The sequence below is a fragment of the Corvus moneduloides genome, chromosome 8 (genome assembly GCF_009650955.1).
Source record: "Corvus moneduloides isolate bCorMon1 chromosome 8, bCorMon1.pri, whole genome shotgun sequence".
Lineage (NCBI taxonomy): Eukaryota > Metazoa > Chordata > Aves > Passeriformes > Corvidae > Corvus > Corvus moneduloides.
Window position 1 is genome coordinate 24,414,992 of NC_045483.1, and position 22,284 is coordinate 24,437,275.

Below are 22,284 nucleotides of genomic sequence, written 5' to 3' on the forward strand. Positions count from 1 at the left end.
CTTCCAAGATCAAATATAAATGACTCTGAGACTCAGACTCTCCCTTTAGAGCATCACCTGGTGATCCTGCAATGATATGCTCACACGCATCAAGTGTTTCTGTGATTTCTGTTCCATTCAGGCTAAAGGAATATTAGATTTGGGGTCTTATAAATGATTAGATGGAAAATTTTCTGAATTTTTTCAATTATAGAAATTGTCATGTTTCGCTAATAGTCTTCTGAAAAGCAAATGATACTGAAAGCAATCTGGTAAATAACTGCTTCATTCAGCTCATTGGCTTTGTTCATTTCTGCTTCAGATTTTATTCATACTTATCCTCTCCACTTGCTGAAAACATGATTGCTTGCAAGCATGGTGCTGTTAGGTGGCCCTTCACTAATAGCTTTGAAGATACACCAAGATGTCATAACCAGATCTGGTTCATTGTCACTTTTTTCTAAATCATCTACTAATGAGGTGGATTTTTTCCCCTTGTTTACAAGAAGCACAGTTTCAGACAAGACTCTTCAGGCACATGCCTTGCTTCTGTCAAAATGCTGCCAATAATTTCAGTTGAAGAGGATAGAGCCATGCATGGAAAATGCTTCACAACAAAGCTGATGGATGGATCTGGCATAAGCTTTGTTTTGTACTTCTGTTCTTGGATCGAAAACTGAGAGCATCTCTTTAATTTCCTGTTTGATGAATACAGTAGATGTAATATTCTTCTCAGGCAAGCCTTTTGTTTTGAGGTTGTGAATGACATTGGGGCTTTTTGCTCCAGGTACAGTGTTCAAGTTGTCAATAAATAAAAATCACAGTAGGCATTTGGAACATCTTTTTTATGTAACTGGGGGAAGGAGAGTTGCACCTGCCTTCATGCTTTGGTTCATGCTGGATCTTCTCTTTGTTTCTCTCATCCTGTAAAGTACTCAAATCTACTCCACAGAGACAGAACCCACTGGTATTCTGACTTTTTCATATGTTTTCTTTGGGGTTTTTTAGTGGGTAATGGAACTAACAGAATTGCTTATCTTGCCCAGTGAGTTTCTAAACAAGTTTTAGTTAAGTCGTTGCATTTAAGAAGTCAGGATTTCAATATCCCCTCTGTATTTAAGTGAGTTCTGATAGTGTACCTCAGGGGTCAGTCCCAATGCAGTGAAATAACTTGCTGGAGGGTTACAGAACAAACAGTTAAAACCAAGTCATTGAGGTCACCCCTGCTTTGGCACAGGCAAGTAGGAGACTTTTCTTCCATAGGAAAGCACAAGTTTAATATATGTTGAAACTTCAGGGAAAAAAATTACTGTTTTTCTGGGGTGTTATGGTAAGTAGAAATTACCCTCATGTGGTGCTAAACTGAAAATTAAGCGTATGGATAAGGGTGCACCCTTCTTTTTATCTGTTAGGCTGTGTCTGTAAAAATTGTTCTCATTCAGGTATAGTGTCTGTTTCTCAATGGGGAAATTTTGTTGTAAGCTTTAGTAGAAGATGCCAGCTTTAGTAGAAAATGTCTTGTGTAGCTGGCAAGCAGCAACACTGGTGAAAATAAATATTATGTAGCTCTTACTTAGGGCTTTTGATTAGTGGATCTCAATTCATTTCCCTTCCCACAAGGAGGGAAGAGTTACTAAAAACTGTTTCACATACAGAATTGCATAGCTTTCAGTGAATTCTTCCTTATGTTGTTTCTTTGTGGAAGGGTTTTTGGTTTGGGTTATTTTTTCCCTTCTGAGAGATGTGACCTAAGTCCTATCAGTACAGTAGGTATTCAGTATGGTGCAATTTGTTCACCAGCTCATGTGCCTCTCTTGCCTTCTGGAAATAGTGTATTTGATATTAGCAGAGCTTACATGTGCTGTTGTAGAGGGGTTTGAAGCAACTTCTGTTTCCCCTGCAGATCAAAGTGGCCTGTGGAAGGAGCAGTATTCACTGAGAGACTTGGTGTCAGGCAGTCACTTCTCTGGAGGTTTAAGTGAAGCATTCAAAAAAGCATCCTTTTCCCTTTTACTTGTAAGATTCATAACCCAAACTGCTGGCTCTGTTCATGGGATTTTTTTTTTTTTTTTTTTACGTGAAGCCTTAAAATATGGCTTCTTACATGTACTCACTTGGATTCTTGCCTTTAATCTGTAAACACAATCGTTTGATTCCTCCAACAGTTAGACAATCAGCCAGCAAAGAGATGTAATTCTGAAATGCAGCCTAGGTAAAGCTCTCACTAGATGGTGGTGGGAGCTGTACCCATATTGGCAGAGCAGAGGTAAGAAACCTGCTTTGCACAATGCCTGCCTGCTCTTTCAAATTCTGCTATTGTTTTAAAAATCTGTGCCCTGCATGTCAGTCATCTCTTGTTAAAACAAGGCCTCTGACCGAGAGCATTCATTGAATAAGAATTATTTAATGTAACGTGATCCAAAAACTCACAAACTGGGAACTCCTGAAAACCTGGCAAGGGAGGAATTCTTTTTTTCCCCTTCATTTGTCATGATGCTAATATATGCAGCTACTCAGGCATTGAGGGGATGAAAGGAGAAAAAAAAGGTTGTGAAATGTTATAGTTCATCCAGATACTTAGAAATGAGCAGTTGCGTTTTCCCAAATTATGCAACTGATTTAAAAGTAATGATATATTTTTAACATTATGCCCCTGAGATTTGAGCCTCCCAGATAAAACACTCATATCATTTTCATATTTTTCTCAGCAATTCTAAGAATTAGAAAACCACTATTTAAAAAACCCCAACAATTCCTAAATAGTCTCTTTTCTTCTTGTTTCTGGAGTTTTCACTGAAACACCTACCATCACCAGAACTGGAGAATTTACTAGCAGTATTACTGATGAAAATTGAATTCCTTCTTTCCTGTGCTGTCCCTCTGCTCCTGCTAAAATGTTGGAATACTTCAGCAGTGTAGACAGTGAGGGATGACAGTGTGAACAATAGTATTAGATAAGTTTACTAACTGCCTCTAAAATCAGGACTTCTGGTTGTTCAGTAAAAAGACAGAAATTAATGTGATAGTCAGAAAAAATGCATTGCCCATGCAAATTTCATAACAGAACCAGATTTTTTTCCCTCTCAAATCCTGCCACCCTCTTCAGGAGAGGTAGGGTTCCACTCTGAAATGTCTGCGTGCCTTCTGTACATGTGAAAACATTTTCGGTTAAGAAATAACCCTCCATTTTTCATGATCCTGAAGCTAATGACCCTAATTGCTCATGATGATATGTCACGAGCGACAGAAACCAAAGCTCTTAGAAAGGATCAGTATAGTGAGTGTGCTTCTCCCTGTCACTGGCATTTTCTGACTCTGTCATGTTTGCCTCATTGGCCAGCAGCAAAGATTGAAATCTTGATTATTGGAAGGTGCTGTGCTGGCATGTCACAACAGTAGGGCATAAGCACACATCAAAGACATTGAACCTAACACTAAAATTTCCCTTAGCTGGGGCTCAGATAGTTTTGATTTCCAAGTAGAATCCATTATGATTTGCAGGTGGGAGAGGTGCTGCTGTGGAGGAAAGAGTTTGGGAAGCTCTGGTATTTCAGCTACAGTTTGCCTCTAACTAATGAAGTCAAGTCAGAAAACTGTGTAAGTGTTAATAAGAATGAAGTAGGATTTTCTGCATTCACTGTGCAATTTAAAGTCTTGCTTTTGAATTACGTGCTGTTCCTAGAGCCAGACTTTGCAATAATGTGGTGTAGAAAGGAACATGTCAGCCTTTGTGTATGTTATTTACCATGCTGCTTTGCCTTCCCTTTCCAGCACTTACAGAACCCAGCAAACTTCCATAATGCAGCAACAGAGCTCCTGGACTGGTGTGGAGATCCCAGAGCCTTCCAGAGACCATTTGAGCAGAGCCTGATGGGTTGTTTGACGGTACGTCCATCCTACTGTGACTGTGGCTCCTGTTGTGTTTTGTACTGTGTTCACTCTCTTGTGGCCAAGGGAACTTGATTTTCAGAATCTGCATTTTGAGGGAATTTTGTCATTTTACCTTAAATATATGAAGCCAGATCCTAAGACCTGTTTATTTGACTCCATTGCTTAACAGGAAGCAAAATGCAATAACAAGAAGTTAGAGCATAAGAGGGCTAAACATTTTTAGTTAGATGACTTAAAAATGCACAGGCTAGGTTATTTGTTATGCTCATACAGTATTATTTCATGGTTTGAAATTGTAAAGTGAGTCGTGTTCTTACAGAGTAATGAACTTTCCAGGCATTTGTTTTCCTTTGGAATTTTTGGTAGGGCTGAAGGACTACTTGCATTTAATTCTAAGTATGCTGTGCTTTCAGCTAAACAGTGTTTCTGACATACCTGTTCAGCTGACTTTCTTACATGTATTGACTGCAGGTCTAATCCTGACATACTAATTCCAATAGTTCCATTGATTTCAGTGCTTTTCTTTCCATTCACTTTCTATTAAGACCACTGTAGTTCCTAAAGCAACTTCATTAATAATGCATTAAAACACATATTTGTGTGTGCGTTTTTTGTTTTGAAAGTTTTATTTCCCATACCCCCAGCAGCAGCAGTCCAAATTGTTATGTGGAGTCAAGACTTTAGACGAATTAAATTGTCACTGAGCAGGAGGATTTAAAAGCCTCGCTGCAATTTGCCAAGCAAGTTGATATAAATAAATAGTCACAAAAGAAACAGAAATTCTGAAATGACTGAGGAAGAGACTGTCATTGTATTTGTTGGGGGGCAGAAGTACATGGATTATTTTCATGCACTATGTAGCTGGTATATATAAAGCAGACATTAAGACTGAGACTTAGTTGCCAGAAATCCAAATGTTAAGGAATGGCTCCATCTTAGTGTGCTGCAGTGTATAGCATCCCTCAGATTTGTATGTCAAAAAGTTAGAATAAATCCAAGGATGATAGGAGGTGCATAGCATTCTTCCAATCAGAGAAAAAAATAAAATAAAGCAAGTTAAAAATGTTTAAGTCCAGAGATAGAATATTTAACAATACTGTTTAAAGCAAAAGCTATCTGTAACATCAGTTATGAGAAAATGCACATAATGTCAAAGGTGACCATAACTACATTTTATTTATACTTTTTAAAAACTTTCCTAGCATTTGGGAAAGGACACATTCACCTCAAGTATAATTGGGCAGTCTGTGCACTGTATTTCTCTGCAGCCCCTTGCTAGAACATTGTCAGTCTGACCTGTGACTTCCTTGCTGTTTAAATCTTCTCTTTCTACATGAGCAGATATTCAGCCCTGCCCAACTGGAGGGTCAGAATAAGGTCTGACTGCCAGTGATTCACTCTTCACAGAGTGTACAGAAAGTGGGCAGGAAATGCTCCATGAAAACTAGTGAGGTAAAACACAATACGTGGTTTTCAGTGTATTGAAATGAAAATACAGTTTTTCTTCTGACAAGGATGAAAGAAAAAAAAATCTTAATGTTAATATTTGAGCCATTTGTATTGCTTTGCTTCATACTACTTCTCCCTGGAATCTGAACAGGGTGGCATGTCCCCCTTTCCCAAGCTTGTTGTGGGAGAGAACTATCTGCAGTGTAGGACTGACTGGCAGCAGCATCTTTATCACATGTTGTAATCTCATTATATTCCTGACAAGGAAATAACACAGGAACTTAAGTTGGCTTGTTCTATGTTTGATAAATACACAGGATTTGCAGAATGCATATAAACTGCAGTGAATATGTTTCTTGTTCTTAATTTTAAAATCCCTCTAAGAAAGATATTCTTTAATTTCTTCCTGTGTACATCTCTCTTCCTCTTCCTGCTTCCCATTAAAGAGAGACTTAACTACATAGTTGTATCCCAAGAGGTTTGTACTTCCTGTATCTTCTTAATACATTAGCAGTACAGTGGGCAAGGTATCCTTTTTAAATTTTTTTTTCTCCTTATAGATATTCTTTCTATCTGAGCTTGCTCATGCATAATTTCTTTCAAATTAATATTTTCTGATTCATAATTTAACAAGGGTGGATTTTGAGGCTTGTCATTCACTTCCAGGAAAAGGGGTTTATCTTAGTTTCATTTAACAAACACGATAGAACTTCAGGCTGTTTTCAGAGAAATTATTCAGAAAGTTGCAAATAAGTGAAAGGTAGCTGAAATACTGGAATATCATGAGTAAATTTAACATCAGTTTGCTTAGCTGCATGTTCTGTACTATCAGGAGCCTATTTTTTTTAATGCTGACAAGGTTTACCAGTGTCCTTCTTTGTGAGGATTATGCTAAAAGAAAAATGAAAAATCAGTATGAAAGTCGGTTCAACCACTGAAACAGGATTATTGTTTTATTTTGCCAGCCTTTAAAATGACCTTCAAAATCAAATTCCCTTAAAACTTCTGTATTTTTGGATGTACTTTTTAAAGCAAGTAATCTTTACCATCATTACTGCATTCAAGCTGTGTGGTTCTTAAAGGCATTTAATTCAGAAATTCTACAAATACTAAAAAATGCTTGCTCATAAAGCTTCCCCTCTGTAGTGTTGAGAATGATTTTTTTATTTTTATGACATTCTGTTCTGTTAACTCTCTGACCAGGGAAAAAGTGGTATGCTAAACTGTTCTGGAACCATCAAGGGATATGAAATGATCACGTCCTAAGAGTGGATAACATGATATATACTAACCCAAATTGAAACATATTAGGATGTCATGAATGCAGAGGAGCAGGCTCTCTCAGGAATGTGCAAACCATTCATTCACACACTGCAAGACTGAAATGCATCAGATGTAATGACAGAGCATCAAAACAGATCTGTTGTGTTATGAATAGCCAGTTTAATAGATTATCACAGGTAGGCATAACATAGGTACAATGCATAGGTACAACAGATTCTTTATGTTATTTAAGTCTTATGTGTAGTCTTTTGCAAAAATTAACCAATTAGATTTAATCCTATTAATAAAGGACAAATATGCTCAGTCTTGAGCTTTAATTTAAGAAGTGGTTCTTAGAAGTAGTTCTGTTTACCTGACACACCGTCTTTGTGTTGGGACTGTCAGTAATGCCTGGTTCACTTTATAACCACCTGGATGGTTTTATTCCTGCTGCCCATCTTGGATGCAGAAGAATGATCTTAGAAATATTCTGCTTGGGCAATAGCAGAAGAGCTCCCAGCTTCATTTATGGATTTGCTGGTTTTGATAATAATATATAGAATGTATGTATGGAATAGCATATAGAATAGGCTGTTGTAGAGGGTTTTCTTAAATTGTAATGCTAGCACTTAGAGAAATCTTGGTGACTTGAAAATTTCATGAGTTTGCTAGACAGCATGTGTTGAACAGCAACATGTGTAGTACGTGTCTAGTATTTGTCTTTCCTTGGTGATTTTTCTTTTAGAATAATCTGTGCACAATATACATACTGGCTATTTGCAGTAGATAATTTTTCCATATCAGCAGTACTTTATAATCCTGGAGTTACCTTTGCTACTGTGGGCTCCATTGTATACAATGTAATAGGAATGATGTTCTTATCTCAAGAAGAAGCTCAGGATTTGATACAACAGCTAAATTTTGCCAGAGGTACCTAAAAGGTATGTTAAGTTCATTTCAGTAGTTAAATACTTAGCATTTGTTAAGTAGGATCTTTTAAATGATTACTCATTTAGAGGTGAAATAATTTCTTTTTGTGATAAAGAAATTAGGCTAATGCTGTCCAGGCCTATGAATAAAACAGGGTATTTCTGTGCAGTGCACACTGTCGAAGAGGCAAGGATACATAGGTAAACCCTTGGCTTGTGCTATAAATAGAAAATATTTTTTCATTAACTAAGCCCCAAAAGCTGTGCCTCTTCTGGCCAAAATGCAAAGCAGTGCAATGTTGTTATGTTCAAACAGTTCTGACAGACGCTAATTCTAGAGCTAAAATTTTTGTGCTTACCCATTACAGAAAATCACCTAAGTGAGCGGGTAATAAAATTTATAAAGAATACACATTTCAACAGATAAATAATAAGTTAGGAATGAAGGGGTAAGCTTTGAATCTTTTTTGTTTCTTGCAAGCTACAGGTTGTGGGAAGGTTCCCTTAAACAGCTTTTATGGAACTCATGCAAGCAAATTATGGTCTTTCTCAGAGACAATAAGATCTCTCCTAACTTGCCAAGAAAAGCTAGGTGTTATTTTTCAACAGTAGTTATTTTCAGATCACATAGACAGTCTGTAGGCCAGAAACTGAATTATAATTGAAATCATTGATTCTATAAATTATCGAAATGGCAATGAATATGGTGTTCTTTTGTATATAATACTACTTCTTCCATAATGTTATGGGGAGCTGATGAAAACAGCCTCCACTTTCCACAAAACAGACATAGCTGTGTTTTTCCTAAGATTGAAAAAATTTCTTACTCTAGCACTAGATTATATTATGGCAAGGCTGATAGTCTTGATAAATTTAAGAATATAAATCTCTACAAATGTACTGTAAATGGCATTACCTTACAGTCTCCTGAAAGAAACAGCTTCAGTTACCACACAGCAGTTAAAAAAAAAAAAACCCTAGTTTGGCCAAATCAGATATCAGTCCAAGCAAAGAAATCAAAGAACTTGAATCACTCCCAGGTTAACTTTTCTCCTAATCATTTCCCAATCCATGTGGATACTAAAAGTCATGTTTAACAGTAATGTTTAGCAAAAAGTTACACAGTAATTAAATTATATCTCTGTGTATGCGAGACAAAAGCAAAATACTGTTCAAAAGCTTTTCAGGAAAGAATGCTTCAGAGTAGACTGCAATCCAAATTACTTTCAGTCAGCATTTGGCCCAGGTTGTTTCATTCATGTCTGCCTCTTCTCAGGCCCAGTGTAGTCTCATCCCATGGGTCTGCTCTTGCCAAGCAGTTTAACATGTAAATTATCTTATTGAAGGCTTTGGGTAACGTTTGTGTTGGTGCTGCAGCAAAAATGGAAATGAGGAGACAGCTGAGAGCAAAACGGACAGATTTACAGACTTGTCTTCAGCAAAGGACCGTAAAGGCACTGCCTTGTTCTCTTGCTGTGCTTCAGCTTTACAAGGCACCGAGTTTATCATTCTTTAGGGCTCTTCAGTGTGTCTAATAAAGAGATAAAAGGGTGAGAGAAGCAAAGCTGTGTGCAGTTACTCTGTAGCTGTACCTAGGTGCTTCGTCTAAGAAACTAGAATCCAGCACTACAATGGTTTTGGACAGTAGGAGGAGTTTAGGTAAGTGGGGTGTGCTCACCTGGGCTGACTCCTGGTCAAAGCCCTGAATGTAAGAGAGCTTCTCTAGTGAAAGCTGTGGTTTTTAACCACCATGGCTGGGATCTGGGTCTCTCTTTGCATCTAAAAGATTCAAAGACTTCCTATCCCAGATTTTCCACAAAAAAACCATCCTGAAACAGTCATTGAAATAGTAATTAAAAATGTCTTTCCCTCCCCTTCCCCCCCAAATCTTAATGTTCTAGATTTTCCTCTCCAAATAGGGGGACTGCCTCAGTCATCAGATGTGGGAAACTTACCTGTGTTTGTGAAAGAAATATTTCTTTTTAAATTAAAACAAGCAAACAAGCAAAGCTGTAGTCCTAGCTGTACTTCATCTAAAGGTTATGGATTTCATTTAAATCTTTTGTGCTGCTTGTAGTTCTTACTACATCTCTGTACTGCTGATGAGAGCTGCCGAAATAACAAGCATCAATGATAAACTGATGGAAGTATCTGCTATATGTTCATGTTTTAATGATACTGATACAATAGTACAATAATCTTTTGAATTGCATTTCTCTTCAGAAAATCCTGGATTTGAGACTTGAGATTATTTTAGATCATTTTAAGGAGAAAAAAACCCTAATTGCTCTCATTTTCCTAATACAGGAATCTATTTTAGCTTGTGTGATATGTTTTGAAGAACATAATTGGTTCCTAAAAGACATACATGTTAAAAAAGAAAAAATACAAGAATGGCATGTCTGAATTATGGGAGGTTTCCATAATGGGATGCCTCAGACTGCAAATGCAGCTGCTGCTGCATTGACTTCATGCTTGCCTGGATTCATTCGGTTTAATGCAGAAAAGTACACACATAATCAAAAATCAACCTGTGACATTCCAAAAATCAGATTTCTAGTCAGATTAGAGTTTGAATGTGATTAATTACATGGAAGAGTTAGTTCAGCATATTTATACCCAGAAAGTGGGAGGTTGCAGCTGCCAGTGAGACCCCTAGAATTGTTACATTTACTCTTTGTATCCAAGACTTCCAGAGCACAAAGTTCACGTGTAAGAAATTCTGCTCCCATCATCCTCTCCACGCATCTGTTGAACACACAGCTTTGTGTTTGCAGATCAGCACAACACTCCAGGGCTGTGTACGTGCTGTACTGCCAGGGTACAGCCAGCAGGCACAGAACACTCTGCTTCAGAGCAGCTCAGAGTGCTACCAAATAACTCACTATTACTGTGTGTCCTTTCACTTCATGGTCTCCTAAAGCCCTTTTTACCTAAACTTTGTTAGTCTAGTGATGATCTTTAGTTCAAAATTAAGGTCAATGGAACAGATCATTGCAGAAATTATAACATTATTTAAAACTCTTTGAGATGTGTTGCTCTCCAAAGTAAAGTAGTTTCGGAATTCCCTTGTCACTTTCTTCATATGAGAGGTGTATGTTTCATCCAAATCACTGTTCAGGGTGTGCCAGAACTCAGGTGACAATAGTATTGCGGTGACCCAGTGATCAGCTGGTTTAATTAAAGCACAATCCCTGCCTCTTTTTCTCTGGGAAAATTTTCAGTGGAGAGGGTTGAGTATAGTGACCTTCTCTTCAACGTTTATGCTAGTTAGGGACATGCAGAGAGGAAGAGGATGTAAAGGAGGAGATACCCTTACTCTGCATGATTTACATCACTGTTGCAGGAAGCATCAAGAAGTACGTGGCATGCATACTGGTTTGTTTTACTTTGAAAATATGGCCCTTATAGAGTGGGAAATACGTTTTAAGAAAACTCTAGTTTGAATACAAGGATTCTGTAAAGTCTCTTACATTTGCAGAACCTACTTAATGTCTGTTTTCAAGCATCAAAAGCAAGAAACTACTTAATGATATATATAACTTCCCTGACTTGCTTTGATTGTCTCTATTGTTGAAGCAGCCCTTCTGCAACTGAAGTGTAAGAGTCTCATCAGATCAGGACTTCAGATCACAGATTTCTTCCTCCTTTTCCTACCCTTTTTTTTTTTTTTTCTGTTTGAGGCAGATCACTATTCATGTTGCAAAATTCCTCAATTTGCTTCCTGTTTATCTGATCTTTGTGTGTTACTGAGGGGGAAAAATTACCATCTACATTGCAGAATTCTAATTACAAAATTTCTGCTGTAGTCTTCAAACTGCATTCAGATAATTTCAAGTATGCACAAGTGGCTGAACATGGAGCCGTCTGAACTAGCAATCAGCTGGCATTTTTAGTTCTGAGCTACCAGCAAATTGAATTGGTAAAATTCATTCTGATGCCAGCAGGGGGGGGTGCTCTTGACTGCTGCTAGTTAAGAGTTTCATTGAAAGTGCAACATAATGGGAAGGGAGTTGAGAAATAAGCAGTCATGTAGCTCTCTTGATTAACAAGGCTGTTAGGTTGAGAGCTACATTGTTCCAGTACTTCGTGGGGTGATGACAAGCAGGGCAGCGAGTGACGCTCCGCGGTGAAGCTCCCTAGCCTTGCAAAAGGAGGAGGGAAGGGAGGAAAAAGTATTGCAGGTAAATTCAGCAAAGAAAATATGCTGGTAGCCAAATTTGTCTGCTTTTCATGTAATTAAAACCTCACTCCCATCATTTTCTGCTCACTGTCAATGACCCTGAGAGTTCAGACATCTGGAATTCTGCAGAGCTGAGTCACAGACAGTGAATGCGTTGTCTCCTTTATGAAGGCTGTTCATCTGAATTATTCAGGTTAAAGATTTCAGAGGTTTGGAGTGATCAGATTTTCTTACTGGCAGGTGATGTTATAATAATGTTTGTTTGCAGATAGTGTATATGTTAATTTAAAAATGGCTTGAAATAGTTAGTGCCATATCTAAATTTAAATAAAAGCGAGGTGTTGCCAGTGTGTGTAGGAAATAGGCTAGCTTTTGTAAAGTCTAGCTGTCTGAAATGTTATTGCAAAATAACATAGAGAAATGTTAAGTGTTGAACCTTGGGCTGGCCAAGCACCTCTCTCACCCATGATAAAGGATGATGATCTCAATTTATGATTGTGGTACTGGCAACTATGTCTGTTTGGGGGTTTTTTTAGCGCATTACTTTTCAATGGAACTTTATGTTATGTATGGTTAGGTCAAGTAAGATAGGTTCTTACAGCATTGCAGAATGAAATCATGGTTGAACATGTGGTGCCAGCTACATGTCTAAATTTTTGCTGATGTGCTAGATTTGAATTTGCAGTTAGGGAAAGAGTATGTTTGCAAATGGTATCATAATCACTTAGTCATAACATTTAATGGATTATCGAAATTGTTTCCTTGATCCCATCTGATCCACACTGGTACCTGAATAAGACTGAAATCAGAGGAAGTTTCAAATGTGGTAGAATTCCTGAGACAGGGTTCAGATGCAGCTGGATGGCTTCAGTCAGCAGCAGGTGTCTGGAATCACTGAGGTGTGGCCTGGGACAGACCTAAGGGACCATGCTGTCTATTCTTTTTCTCCAAAATGGGATGTGATACAGATAAAGTCTGGTCTGCTATAAATCCCCTTACCCTCCAAAATCCAGAGAATGATAGGTAGCTCTTTCCAGTGCCTGATGATCTTTAATACCTCAAACATTTTCCCAGCGAGTCACATATACACTGAGAAGATGAATGTCTGTTCCTGATTGTCTCTTTAGGCATTTAATTTTTCTGTCTGATCTGTAGTATTTCGTGTGTCTTTGGTCTCATTTTTGCAACATTTCTCCAGGTTATAAAGATCATTTTAAACTCTTACTGTGTCCTGTTAAGTGTTTGCAGACTCTTCTGCCTGAAAAACCACTTAGAGGTTTTGCAGTTTATTCTGTCACTGGCCAAGTCAGGACTAAATACATAGAAATTACCTGTAACAAGCACAAGTTATGATTTGACAAAGGACTAGTAATTAATAATCTGAGTAAAATTTATACTGCTGTCATCTGGGCTATGTTCCTTTGTAACAATAGTGTTACATAAGTCAATGTCCAAAGATGGATTAGAGTTAGCATATGGTAACTTGTCAAAGAAGGAAATTGCACAGTGCTGATGGATTCATGATGATGTTCTGTATTGCTCCCCTAGCACTTCTTTAATACTTTGTTTTGTTGTCTATCTGGATACCTGTACTTTCTGAGAATCACCTTAAAACCAGATTTGATGTATCGCCAAGCTCTCTGTCCTGAATGAATCTCTGAAGATAATCATTAGCAGTTACACTGTTTGTCCAGGCAAGTTCCTTTGAGGCACTCAAAGGTAAATTTCATCAGGGTCTGCTGACATGCATTTATTAAACTTACCAAATGTCTTGTATCTAGTTCTTTGTGTTTTGTGGATCATGCTCCTATGACACATTTGTTATCTTGTTTCTGGGAATTCTCAGTGTCTCTTTAAAAAGCTGGGGGGTCCCTTGCATACAGAGGAAAGCTTGACAAGAACCAAGTGAGCGATGGCAGACTGGAGTTGTAGACAACCTGAAACAGGGCCTTGGGAGGCAGGTGTGATCTGTTCCATTGACCTTAATTTTGAAATAGAAGTAGGTCTTTAACCTGTCACAGTTGAAAGAAAAGCTTTAGGTACAGTCAATGCAAAAAATTGTAAGACTTGTTAAAAAATTCAGACAACATGCAGCTGGCACCATGTGTTCAACCATGAGTTCATTTTGCAATGCTGTAAGCACTTATCTTAGTTGACCTAACCATTCCTTGTAAAGGAAATAGATGTCTACTGCCCTGTTCATGTCAACCAAGCTGAGGCAGAAGGGACCAGAGAAAGCCCTCTTGAGCACAGGTCCACCAGTTTGTTTAATGGACCCTCTGTCTGCATTTAGTGGAGTGCATACAAGAACACTTTAGTTGGAAAATTACTCTTGGCAAAACAGAAATTTTATTAGAAATATCTGCTTTCTATTAAGTTTCTGTGTGTTTTGTTGCTCTTTTGAGAGGAAGAAGGGGCTTTTTGTGCAGTTTGTCAGTGGAAGCACTTTCTTTCAAAGATTATAATTTTTAAATTTTTTTTGCTAAAGCAGATTTGCAATTTGTTTTCCCTCACACTTTGCGTGAAGAAGTGCTAGTTTGACTGGCTGACTTCTGCTCGCTCTCAAATTCAGATTTTGCCTGCTCATGCTCAGTCCTCTTGTGGTGTTTGCTGGGGCACTGCTCAACCACTCCAAGGTGGGTGCTCCCAGGCCGTGCTGTGGCCATCGGGTGTGGTCAGCCTTGGGCTGCACACTGGCATCTGGAAAGCTCTGCTGTGCACCCCTCTCAGCTTCATGGCACTGCTTCCTCTGGCAGGGGAAATTAAGAAAAGGAAACTGATGCGAAGTGGGAGTGTACAAAGTTAGGCGTCAGCCTGTGGTTGGGATTGCACTGACCAAGGCTTTGTGCTCTATTCAGTTAAGACAGTGCAAGCAGAACTTGGCTTTTGTGGGTTTTCCAATTCTCTCTGTTTCCTGAATTACTTTGTAGAATTTGTCTATAATTAGCAAGATGTCAGTTGAGAGTAGTGATTTGGCCTCTGGCTAGGAGGGTCTCAGGATCTGTAGCTTTATGTTTTAAAACGAATCAAGCATATAAGCAGCCAATGCATTTCCTGAGTTACTGTGTGCTCACTAACGAGCAGGTGTATCTGCCTTCATTCCTGCCCAGTTTCAAAATAAATGGTTTAATGATTATGTGCTTTTTCAAAACAGAAAATGAGAGGGCCCTTTCTCCATTGTTTTACCGACTTCATTTGCACTCTGCAATGTGTTCCCCTGTAATGGTGCAATAGATGATGGCTAAAGGAGTTTAAATAATGTTTGTTCGTTAATAAGACATTGTTCTCAGGAACGTTTTGCAAGGTGGTGCTTTGGGTGTTTTAGAAGAGCTTTTTGTCTGTTTTGTTCCCATCCCTCCCCTAATATCTACTTCAGAGTGGATGAAATACAGTGATACTGGAAGTAGAAAAGGGGAACAGATTTCAAAGTATGTAAGTGTATTCCAGATCTCATGGCAGCCCACCAGTCTTCACTCCTGTTGCTAATTTAGCATGAAACATGACATATCATGTTCTGCTCTTGTTTTTCTGTTTTTGAATGGTTTTGTGGGTTGGCTTTTTATTATTACTTTGTTGTTGTTGTTATTTATTTTATTTTTTCTTATTTTTGCAAGTTTGGACCCAGAGTTTTAGCCAGGATGTTAACAACTGGACTTCTAAGTGTAAAGGATTAAAGGCTGATCTACCAAGTTGGAAATGTTTCTTTGTTTATCAAAAATAATTACATTATTTCTTTTACTTTATTCCTTTTTACTTTTCTATCTAAAAGCTGTAATTGTAAAGAAATGTGATAAAACAATCAGTGTGTATTACTGTACTGATTATCCTCAATTTTCCTTTCTTTTCCCTGAAGCTGTCTTCTCAGTTTTGAGGTCAGAAGGGTTAAATTTAGGGAGGGAACACTCCCACTTGATAAAGTCTTATGAATCTGTAATTTTTACGTTAGTAGGAGCAACAGAGCAGAACATCTGCCTGGGAACTTCATTCATGTTAGTTCTTTTTTAAGAAATAAATTTGGTTCTTAATTGTTAATAGGAAAAGTGGGTATTTTGGAAGAAAGTTCAGACTAATATTTGTAAGTTATCACATATGTTAGTTCTTCACTCTGTTTTATACTGTTGCTTTTTGCAGTCCTGGACACAGATAATTGCAGTGTCATTCATTAAGAAAGAGGCTTTCAGATGAAGAAAGGAATGGGAAAAGGATATTTTCTTGTATTGTTAGCTATTAAAGATAGGGACTTTCTTTTGCTTCAGGGAATGGTGTTCTGTTTCTTGTGCAGTTCCTTCACCGTTGTTTTAATGCAAAGAAGTAATGGCACTGTTAAGAATAATCTGTTTTATCTGTGTCTCTGAGTCTGAAGTCATTATGTGCCACTAGAAGGCAATAGAAAAGCTGTGCTCTGTATAACTTTAGCATCATTTGGCAGAATGACTGTGGTACTGTGTTTGTACTATGCAGATTTTAAAGAGGATACGTTCTTGGCTGATGGCTGAGTTGCTGGCTTGGAGAAACATTTGACTGCTTCTCATCCTTAACTCCAGTCTTCAATTTGCCTGGTTTTGCTGGTTCTTCTAGATCAGTCAACAACAACAACAGTCTTTCCCTAATTTAATGTTTGGCAAATGCTTCTTGCACAGGCCTATTTATTCTAAAACTGCAGTAAATGTGCTTCCCAATAGAGTATTGTTGAAATGCAGCAACTGTGACACTGAGCACAATGTAGGACAGCCCTGCCCAGCAGTGTGGAGCGGGCATTTTAACCTAAAGGACCTGGGCACGGCCCTTGGGAATGGGGCCAGGAACTGTACAACAGAGAGAGACTGAGGATTTCTCATCCTCACATCTCAAGTACAGTAAGGTGTATTCTATACAGTCTTTACAAACATTGCTCTTGCATTATTTCTTCTGGCTTTGTCTCTCCAATTTTCATGGAACTACCAGGCCCTTCTTCTGAGGAGTGGTCAAATAACCAGATCACCAGAATACTCCTGTGTTCAGTTTGCTGTGCTTGTGTTGGAAACTGCTGGGGAGAACTGCCTCTTACCATGTTTGTATTGTGCTCTTGCAGCAGATTCAGATTTCTAACATTAGTGCTGATAAGCAGGTTAATGTCACTTTGTAAAGAGCTCAAGTAACCCCTAATGAAGCTTTCTCTCTTTCCCTCTGCAGGTGGTTAGTCGAGTGGCAGCTCAGCAAGGATTTGACTTGGATCTTGGATACAGGCTACTGGCAGTATGTGCAGCCAACAGGGACAAATTCACTCCAAAATCAGCTGGTAGGAAAAGCTTTTTTTTGATGTGTTGTTGATCTTGGATGATCATATTCTGAAAGAAATGCTACCTGTGACTGTCTTGCAGTATTTAAAAAAACAAAACCAAAAGCAAACGTGTATTTGGTGGTTATAGTTCTGTTACTTTTAGCATTTCAGTGGCATGCTCTTCTGAGGATACATGACTTTGGAAATTTATATTTTCACCGACTAGTGCTGTTTGTTGCCCTATTTGATCTCATGGATGAAATGCTGCTTCCAGAAGCACAGATGTTTAGTAATTTCATGGTGGAAATGAACATACTCAGACCCCTCTGACTTGGTAAACCATTGATTTTCTGTCATGTGTCAACCTCTAAATCTTTCACATTCATTCTGCACTCCCTGGTATATCTATTGCAAAACTTGTATTCTGTGACTTCATATGTCTGTGAAAATAAGTACCATGGTTTCTTGTACATATAGCATTAGAATTTGGAGTCAAGAGTAGGTAGTAACTCTATTGCTGTAGTATGAAGTAGGCATTTTTCCAGTATTTTACAGCAATAATCTTTTACAGGGCTCTGATCAAGTAGCCATATTTGATGATGATGTATTGCCATTGCTCCTCTAGAGAAGTAGAAAATGCACTTAAGGGTCTTTCTGCTTCTCACATGTTCGATTTAACTGGAGCAGTTAATTCTGGTTCTCCTTTTCTTAGCTGATGAATGTCAACATAATGTGCACTGGCTTGGAAAACAGGAAGATAATTGTTCTATTCCAGACTGAGCATGGATAACTTTTCTGCTTAGTACTAAACTGGTATGCAGTCCCCATTTTAGAACATCAGAAAAGGTTACCTTCTTCCAAAACAGTGGCTTTTAGCCAACTGATTGGGTGTTCATATTTTTTTTTCATGGTCCTTTCCAGTTTTTATCAGCCCCAAACTTCTTTACTCATGGCTACCTTTTGTTCTAAGTGTTCTAAGCAGTTCCTCATGCAAAAGTGACTTTCACATCAAAGCATATTCACTGGACTTACTGTTTTATTTTTTGTGTGGGAAAGGATCATTAATCTTACTAAATGTTGAATAAACTGTCTGATTTTCATCCGGGAAAATTGGTGGAGGATAAAATGTTCAGTTAACCAAGCACAATGTCCCTTTTTTCTGACTTCCTATTAAGTTTATCCATTAGTTAGCTACCACATTTCTTCGTGGTTGTTTGGGTTGTTTTTTTGAAAAACTTATCAAGTGAGGCTTTGCAGCTATAAGAGTGTGAAATTTTCTTTAAAAATACAGCTATTCCCCCTCTCTTACTAATTCTTCCTGATGTGTCTCTCTATCAATGTGTTAGTGAGGGAGAGGTTGAGAGTCAGATGCTATGGTCCTTTTCCTTCAGGGCTCAGTCGAGGGGGTAGTCTTGAAAACTGCTGGTCAGTCATCATGTTCTAGAAAAGCCCAATGTCAGTGTTTGATTTCTACCAGTAATTACTTTTTTGAGGAATATATGTGGGGGATTTTTTATCTTAGCAGTCTGTACAGAATTCAATCTTTCCATTTTTAATTGATACAATACTGGGAAAGCTGGTGAATCACATGCTCTTCTCTCAGTATATTCTAAAATCCTCCTTTGCTTTGCTTCCTATTTCCCAGTTGTATATACAAGTAATTTATTTTCAATAATCTAAAATGTTTGGTTTCACAACTGCTTTAGTTCTACTCTGTGTACAGTTGTTTCACCAGGTCTTCCCGGGGTTTCATCATGCCCATCTACATTGTGCTTTTTGTGCTCTTACTGTCTGTGTTAAATACTCATTTTTTGGGGCATACCATAACATATTTTGTGAAATGTCACATATAGCCACTACTCTAAGGATGTCACATTCACATACGAGCTCTGAGAGCTACATCGTTGAATAGGCAGCTTGAAAGATTGACAGACTGGGATTACAAATGTGAGGTCATTTCAGAACATACAGACCTTTTTTGAAGGGTTATTTTCCACGTCTGAGTGCATTAACATTCGCAGATTTCTAATACAGCAGTGGCACTGCTCCTTCATTCAGTTTTTGTAAAAATGTTGAGATTATCCTTTGCTTTTCTTGTAAACAGTGTGCATCATTGAAAGCTGCCTTTCGTGATTTGCTTAAGTTGTTGTCAGGGGTGCTTGTAGGTTGCTTTGAGTAACTCATTCTGTTTTCTTTTGCATCTAATGAAAGACACCTTCAACACTTCTTCCAGTCACATTCCTACAGAAATCCCCTGATGTAGATACCAAATGGCATTAATTTTAATGAATAAGAATTTGTTTTTCCCTTCCTCTAGGCTTAAGGGGAATTTACAATGGTTTGTATTCATTCCTCCAAGTATGAATTTAATGCTGCCAATGGGATTGCTCTGGAAACATTTTTAATCCATGTTGTTTAGTGTCCGACATTCTTAAATGCAAGGAGGAAAAAAGACTTTCTAATTAAAACATATTTGAGTAGGCGAACACTGGGAAAAATAATTGCACCAAATCCTTTCAAGGGCCATCCACTGTTAGTCCCTCCTTACAGCTTAGGACAAGGCTTATTGGCTGATGTCCTGCAGGCTGGGAGCCTGGAGTGGCCTGGCAGTGGTGGCTGGCAGGCTTTACAGCTCTGTTATGTGGAGCAGGTGGACCACTCCAGCCCAATGTCCCTCAGGTCTGCTGGTTTGCAGAGACAGCTGAACCAGTGCAATCAGTCCTGCTCTTGTTCTGCAGCAATTCCCACCCTAAGCTTGCTCAGGGGCCTCTACTGGCAGAAGAGCTTTTGCTGGTATGGCTTCTTTTCTGTTTGACTGCTCCCTGAGCTGTGTCTCTGCAGGGCCCCAGGAGAGTGAGGGTCCCCATGGCAGTGCCTGGGGATCTCACTTATCCCTGATGGAAATGGGCTGGAGCCTGAGGCTGGAAGGCAGAGCAGCCAGCTGCCAAATTGGCTCAGCTCTATGGGAAAACCAGCCCCGGGTTCATGGAAATGGCCCCACGATGTTTCATCCCAGCTGGTTTAAGCTGTTTTGGTGGTGGCTCCCTGCTAAGCTGGAAAGGAGGTGCAGATGTCAGATCAGAGTCCAGCCAAACATGGGGGGAAGCAGGGAGGGATAGGACGCTGCAACTGGGTGGGGCAGCTTTTCAGGTGGCACAGCCTCAGCTGGGGAAAGGCAGGGCACCAGACCAAGAGCTGTCAGTCCCTTGGCTTTTCCCATCTGGACTGTTTGGTGTTGCCAAGACAGTGTTTGATGTGCTTTTTGGTGTTGTTTTACTTGGTCACTGAGATAGTTAACAATTAGGTAATACAAATTGTTTTGGAGAATGCCTAGAGGGGAGGTTCAAGCAGCATGAAAACTATTAAAAAGTTGTCATGTGTGTTTTTAAATAGAAATGACGATTTAATGACTGTGCCTTTTGTCTCTGCTTTCTGGCGTTTGTACCTGAAATAATAGCTGCTGCCTTTTCTTTTTCTAGCCCATGCTGCTGCAACGGGGCAGCTGCCTCAGCAGGAGGTCAAACACAGCATTTCCCACCCTGAAGACAAATGACAAAGCCTTTAAAAATATATGTGTCTCTTTTGGTGACAGCTGCTCCCCAGACCTTCCACTGCAAATTCCTTTGCCTTGTTGTGACACCTATAGGGAATGGCCCAGCAGGTTGGCTGCCTGCTCATTTGCTTCCAGACTGCAGTAACCTGAGTTGCTCTTAGAATATGAGTGAATAGGTGTTTATGTATTCTGGCTTTTCTTCATTAAACCTGGAGACCTTCTCTCTGAATAGTGTTCGCTTGGACTTTTTCTGAGCATATCTGATGCTTTTGTCCTTCCTGTAGAAGATTTTAAGTCATTTGGTAGCTTTATTTTAACATCTTCTGTTCAAATAGAGTTCACCAATTAAAGTGTTTATTAAAAAAAAAGGGGGTGGGGGGGAGAGAAAGAGAAGGGACAATTTTCTGTTCTGAAATACTTTTTTTTTTTTAAAAAGATACTTTATCGAGCTACTGAACTTCTTTGCTCTTGTAGCTACTTTTCTACTTTTGCTTTTGTCAGGAGGCCAAGCTGAGGCCAGACAAGGGGACGACAGGATGAGATCATACAGGGAGCTTTGTCAGAAAAGGACACTGCTCAGTATCTCTGTAAAGAGACAGAGGAAGGAAGAAGCCTGAGGGCAGAACTGTCCAGAAAAGGTACTTTAGCAGTCACTGAGCAGCTACAGCAAACAAATGCTGTGATAGCTTGGATGGGCAGCTAAGTGTTGGCTGTTTGATAGAGAAATGGCAACATTTTTTTATATCACTTTGCTTTCAATCCCTTAGGCTGTACTTGGTGTGCTTCTGATTTTACTTTTCAAGAGCAGTATTACTTAATAATCTTGATTTCATACGAAGTATGAACCTAAACTTCATAGTATTTGAGGATTCTATATTACGGGGTTTTGTTTCTTTAGCTTCAGTCATCGTGCTCTAATTGTGATATAATAGGGCTGTTCTTATGAGTAGGATGCCAAAGCTGTAAATGAATTGGACCCTGGGTTAACAAAGGTACTTGCAGCAAGAGTGCTGCAAATGGAGGTGTTAAAACATCACTGGACAAGATACCTAAGGTATGTCCTGATCAGGATACATTTTCAAAGCAATAGTAGAGATTGGCAAAGAGTATTTTGGTGTATTATCAAATCAATCTTCCAGAAATTATATAAAAGGAGAGAAGAAATGATGCCACAATGTGAATGAATAAAAAGGTAGAAAGTAAGGATAACCTCTAGCTTATGGGGGACCATAGGGCTCAATTAACACTTTTACTAAGTTTCCAGTAAAAATGCTCACATTATCTGTGGAGACAAGGCAAAGTGAGGTGGCGGGAAGGATTACAAGTACAGAATGGAAATTACTCCAGCCAAGGCTGATGGCATTCCTCCAGCTTGAAGGGACCAAATGATTGACAGGCCTGTGTTAGGAAAGAAATAGCATATGAATTGTCAGTCTCATGCCTCACATCAAAGAATTTTCCAGCAAGTCAAGTCAAAATGGTCTTATATGACTGGAGAAGAAATACAAATGCTGTATCTGCACTTAGGAAAGTGGCTGATAAGAATAAGTAAGCAGCTTTATGAGAGCAGAATAAAAGCTTGGGTTGTTTGTGAAATGAAAGCTGAGCAGAGTTATGAAATGCATGTAAGTACTAGCAAATTAACAACTCAGAACAAGAAGACCTATGAAGCTATAATACAGTATTGGCACAAAAACATAGGGGGTAAATTGAATAAAACACTGAAAAAAAAGGGGGAATTCAGAATTATTGGGGCAGTTACATTTGAAAAATATTT

The 22,284-nt window shown here is 38.8% G+C and overlaps 1 protein-coding gene across 7 annotated transcripts in view; it reads left to right on the plus strand.

The window, feature by feature from the left end:
* Window positions 1-22,284, plus strand: part of ZMIZ1 (zinc finger MIZ-type containing 1) — a 293,828-nt gene that overhangs the window by 149,957 nt on the left and 121,587 nt on the right. For all 7 annotated transcript variants that reach the window (XM_032115721.1, XM_032115720.1, XM_032115726.1 and 4 more), the window contains 2 exons: window positions 3,751-3,864; window positions 16,867-16,972. In XM_032115721.1, coding sequence (XP_031971612.1) covers window positions 3,751-3,864; window positions 16,867-16,972 — 220 coding nt within the window. The remainder of the gene's footprint in view (window positions 1-3,750; window positions 3,865-16,866; window positions 16,973-22,284) is intronic.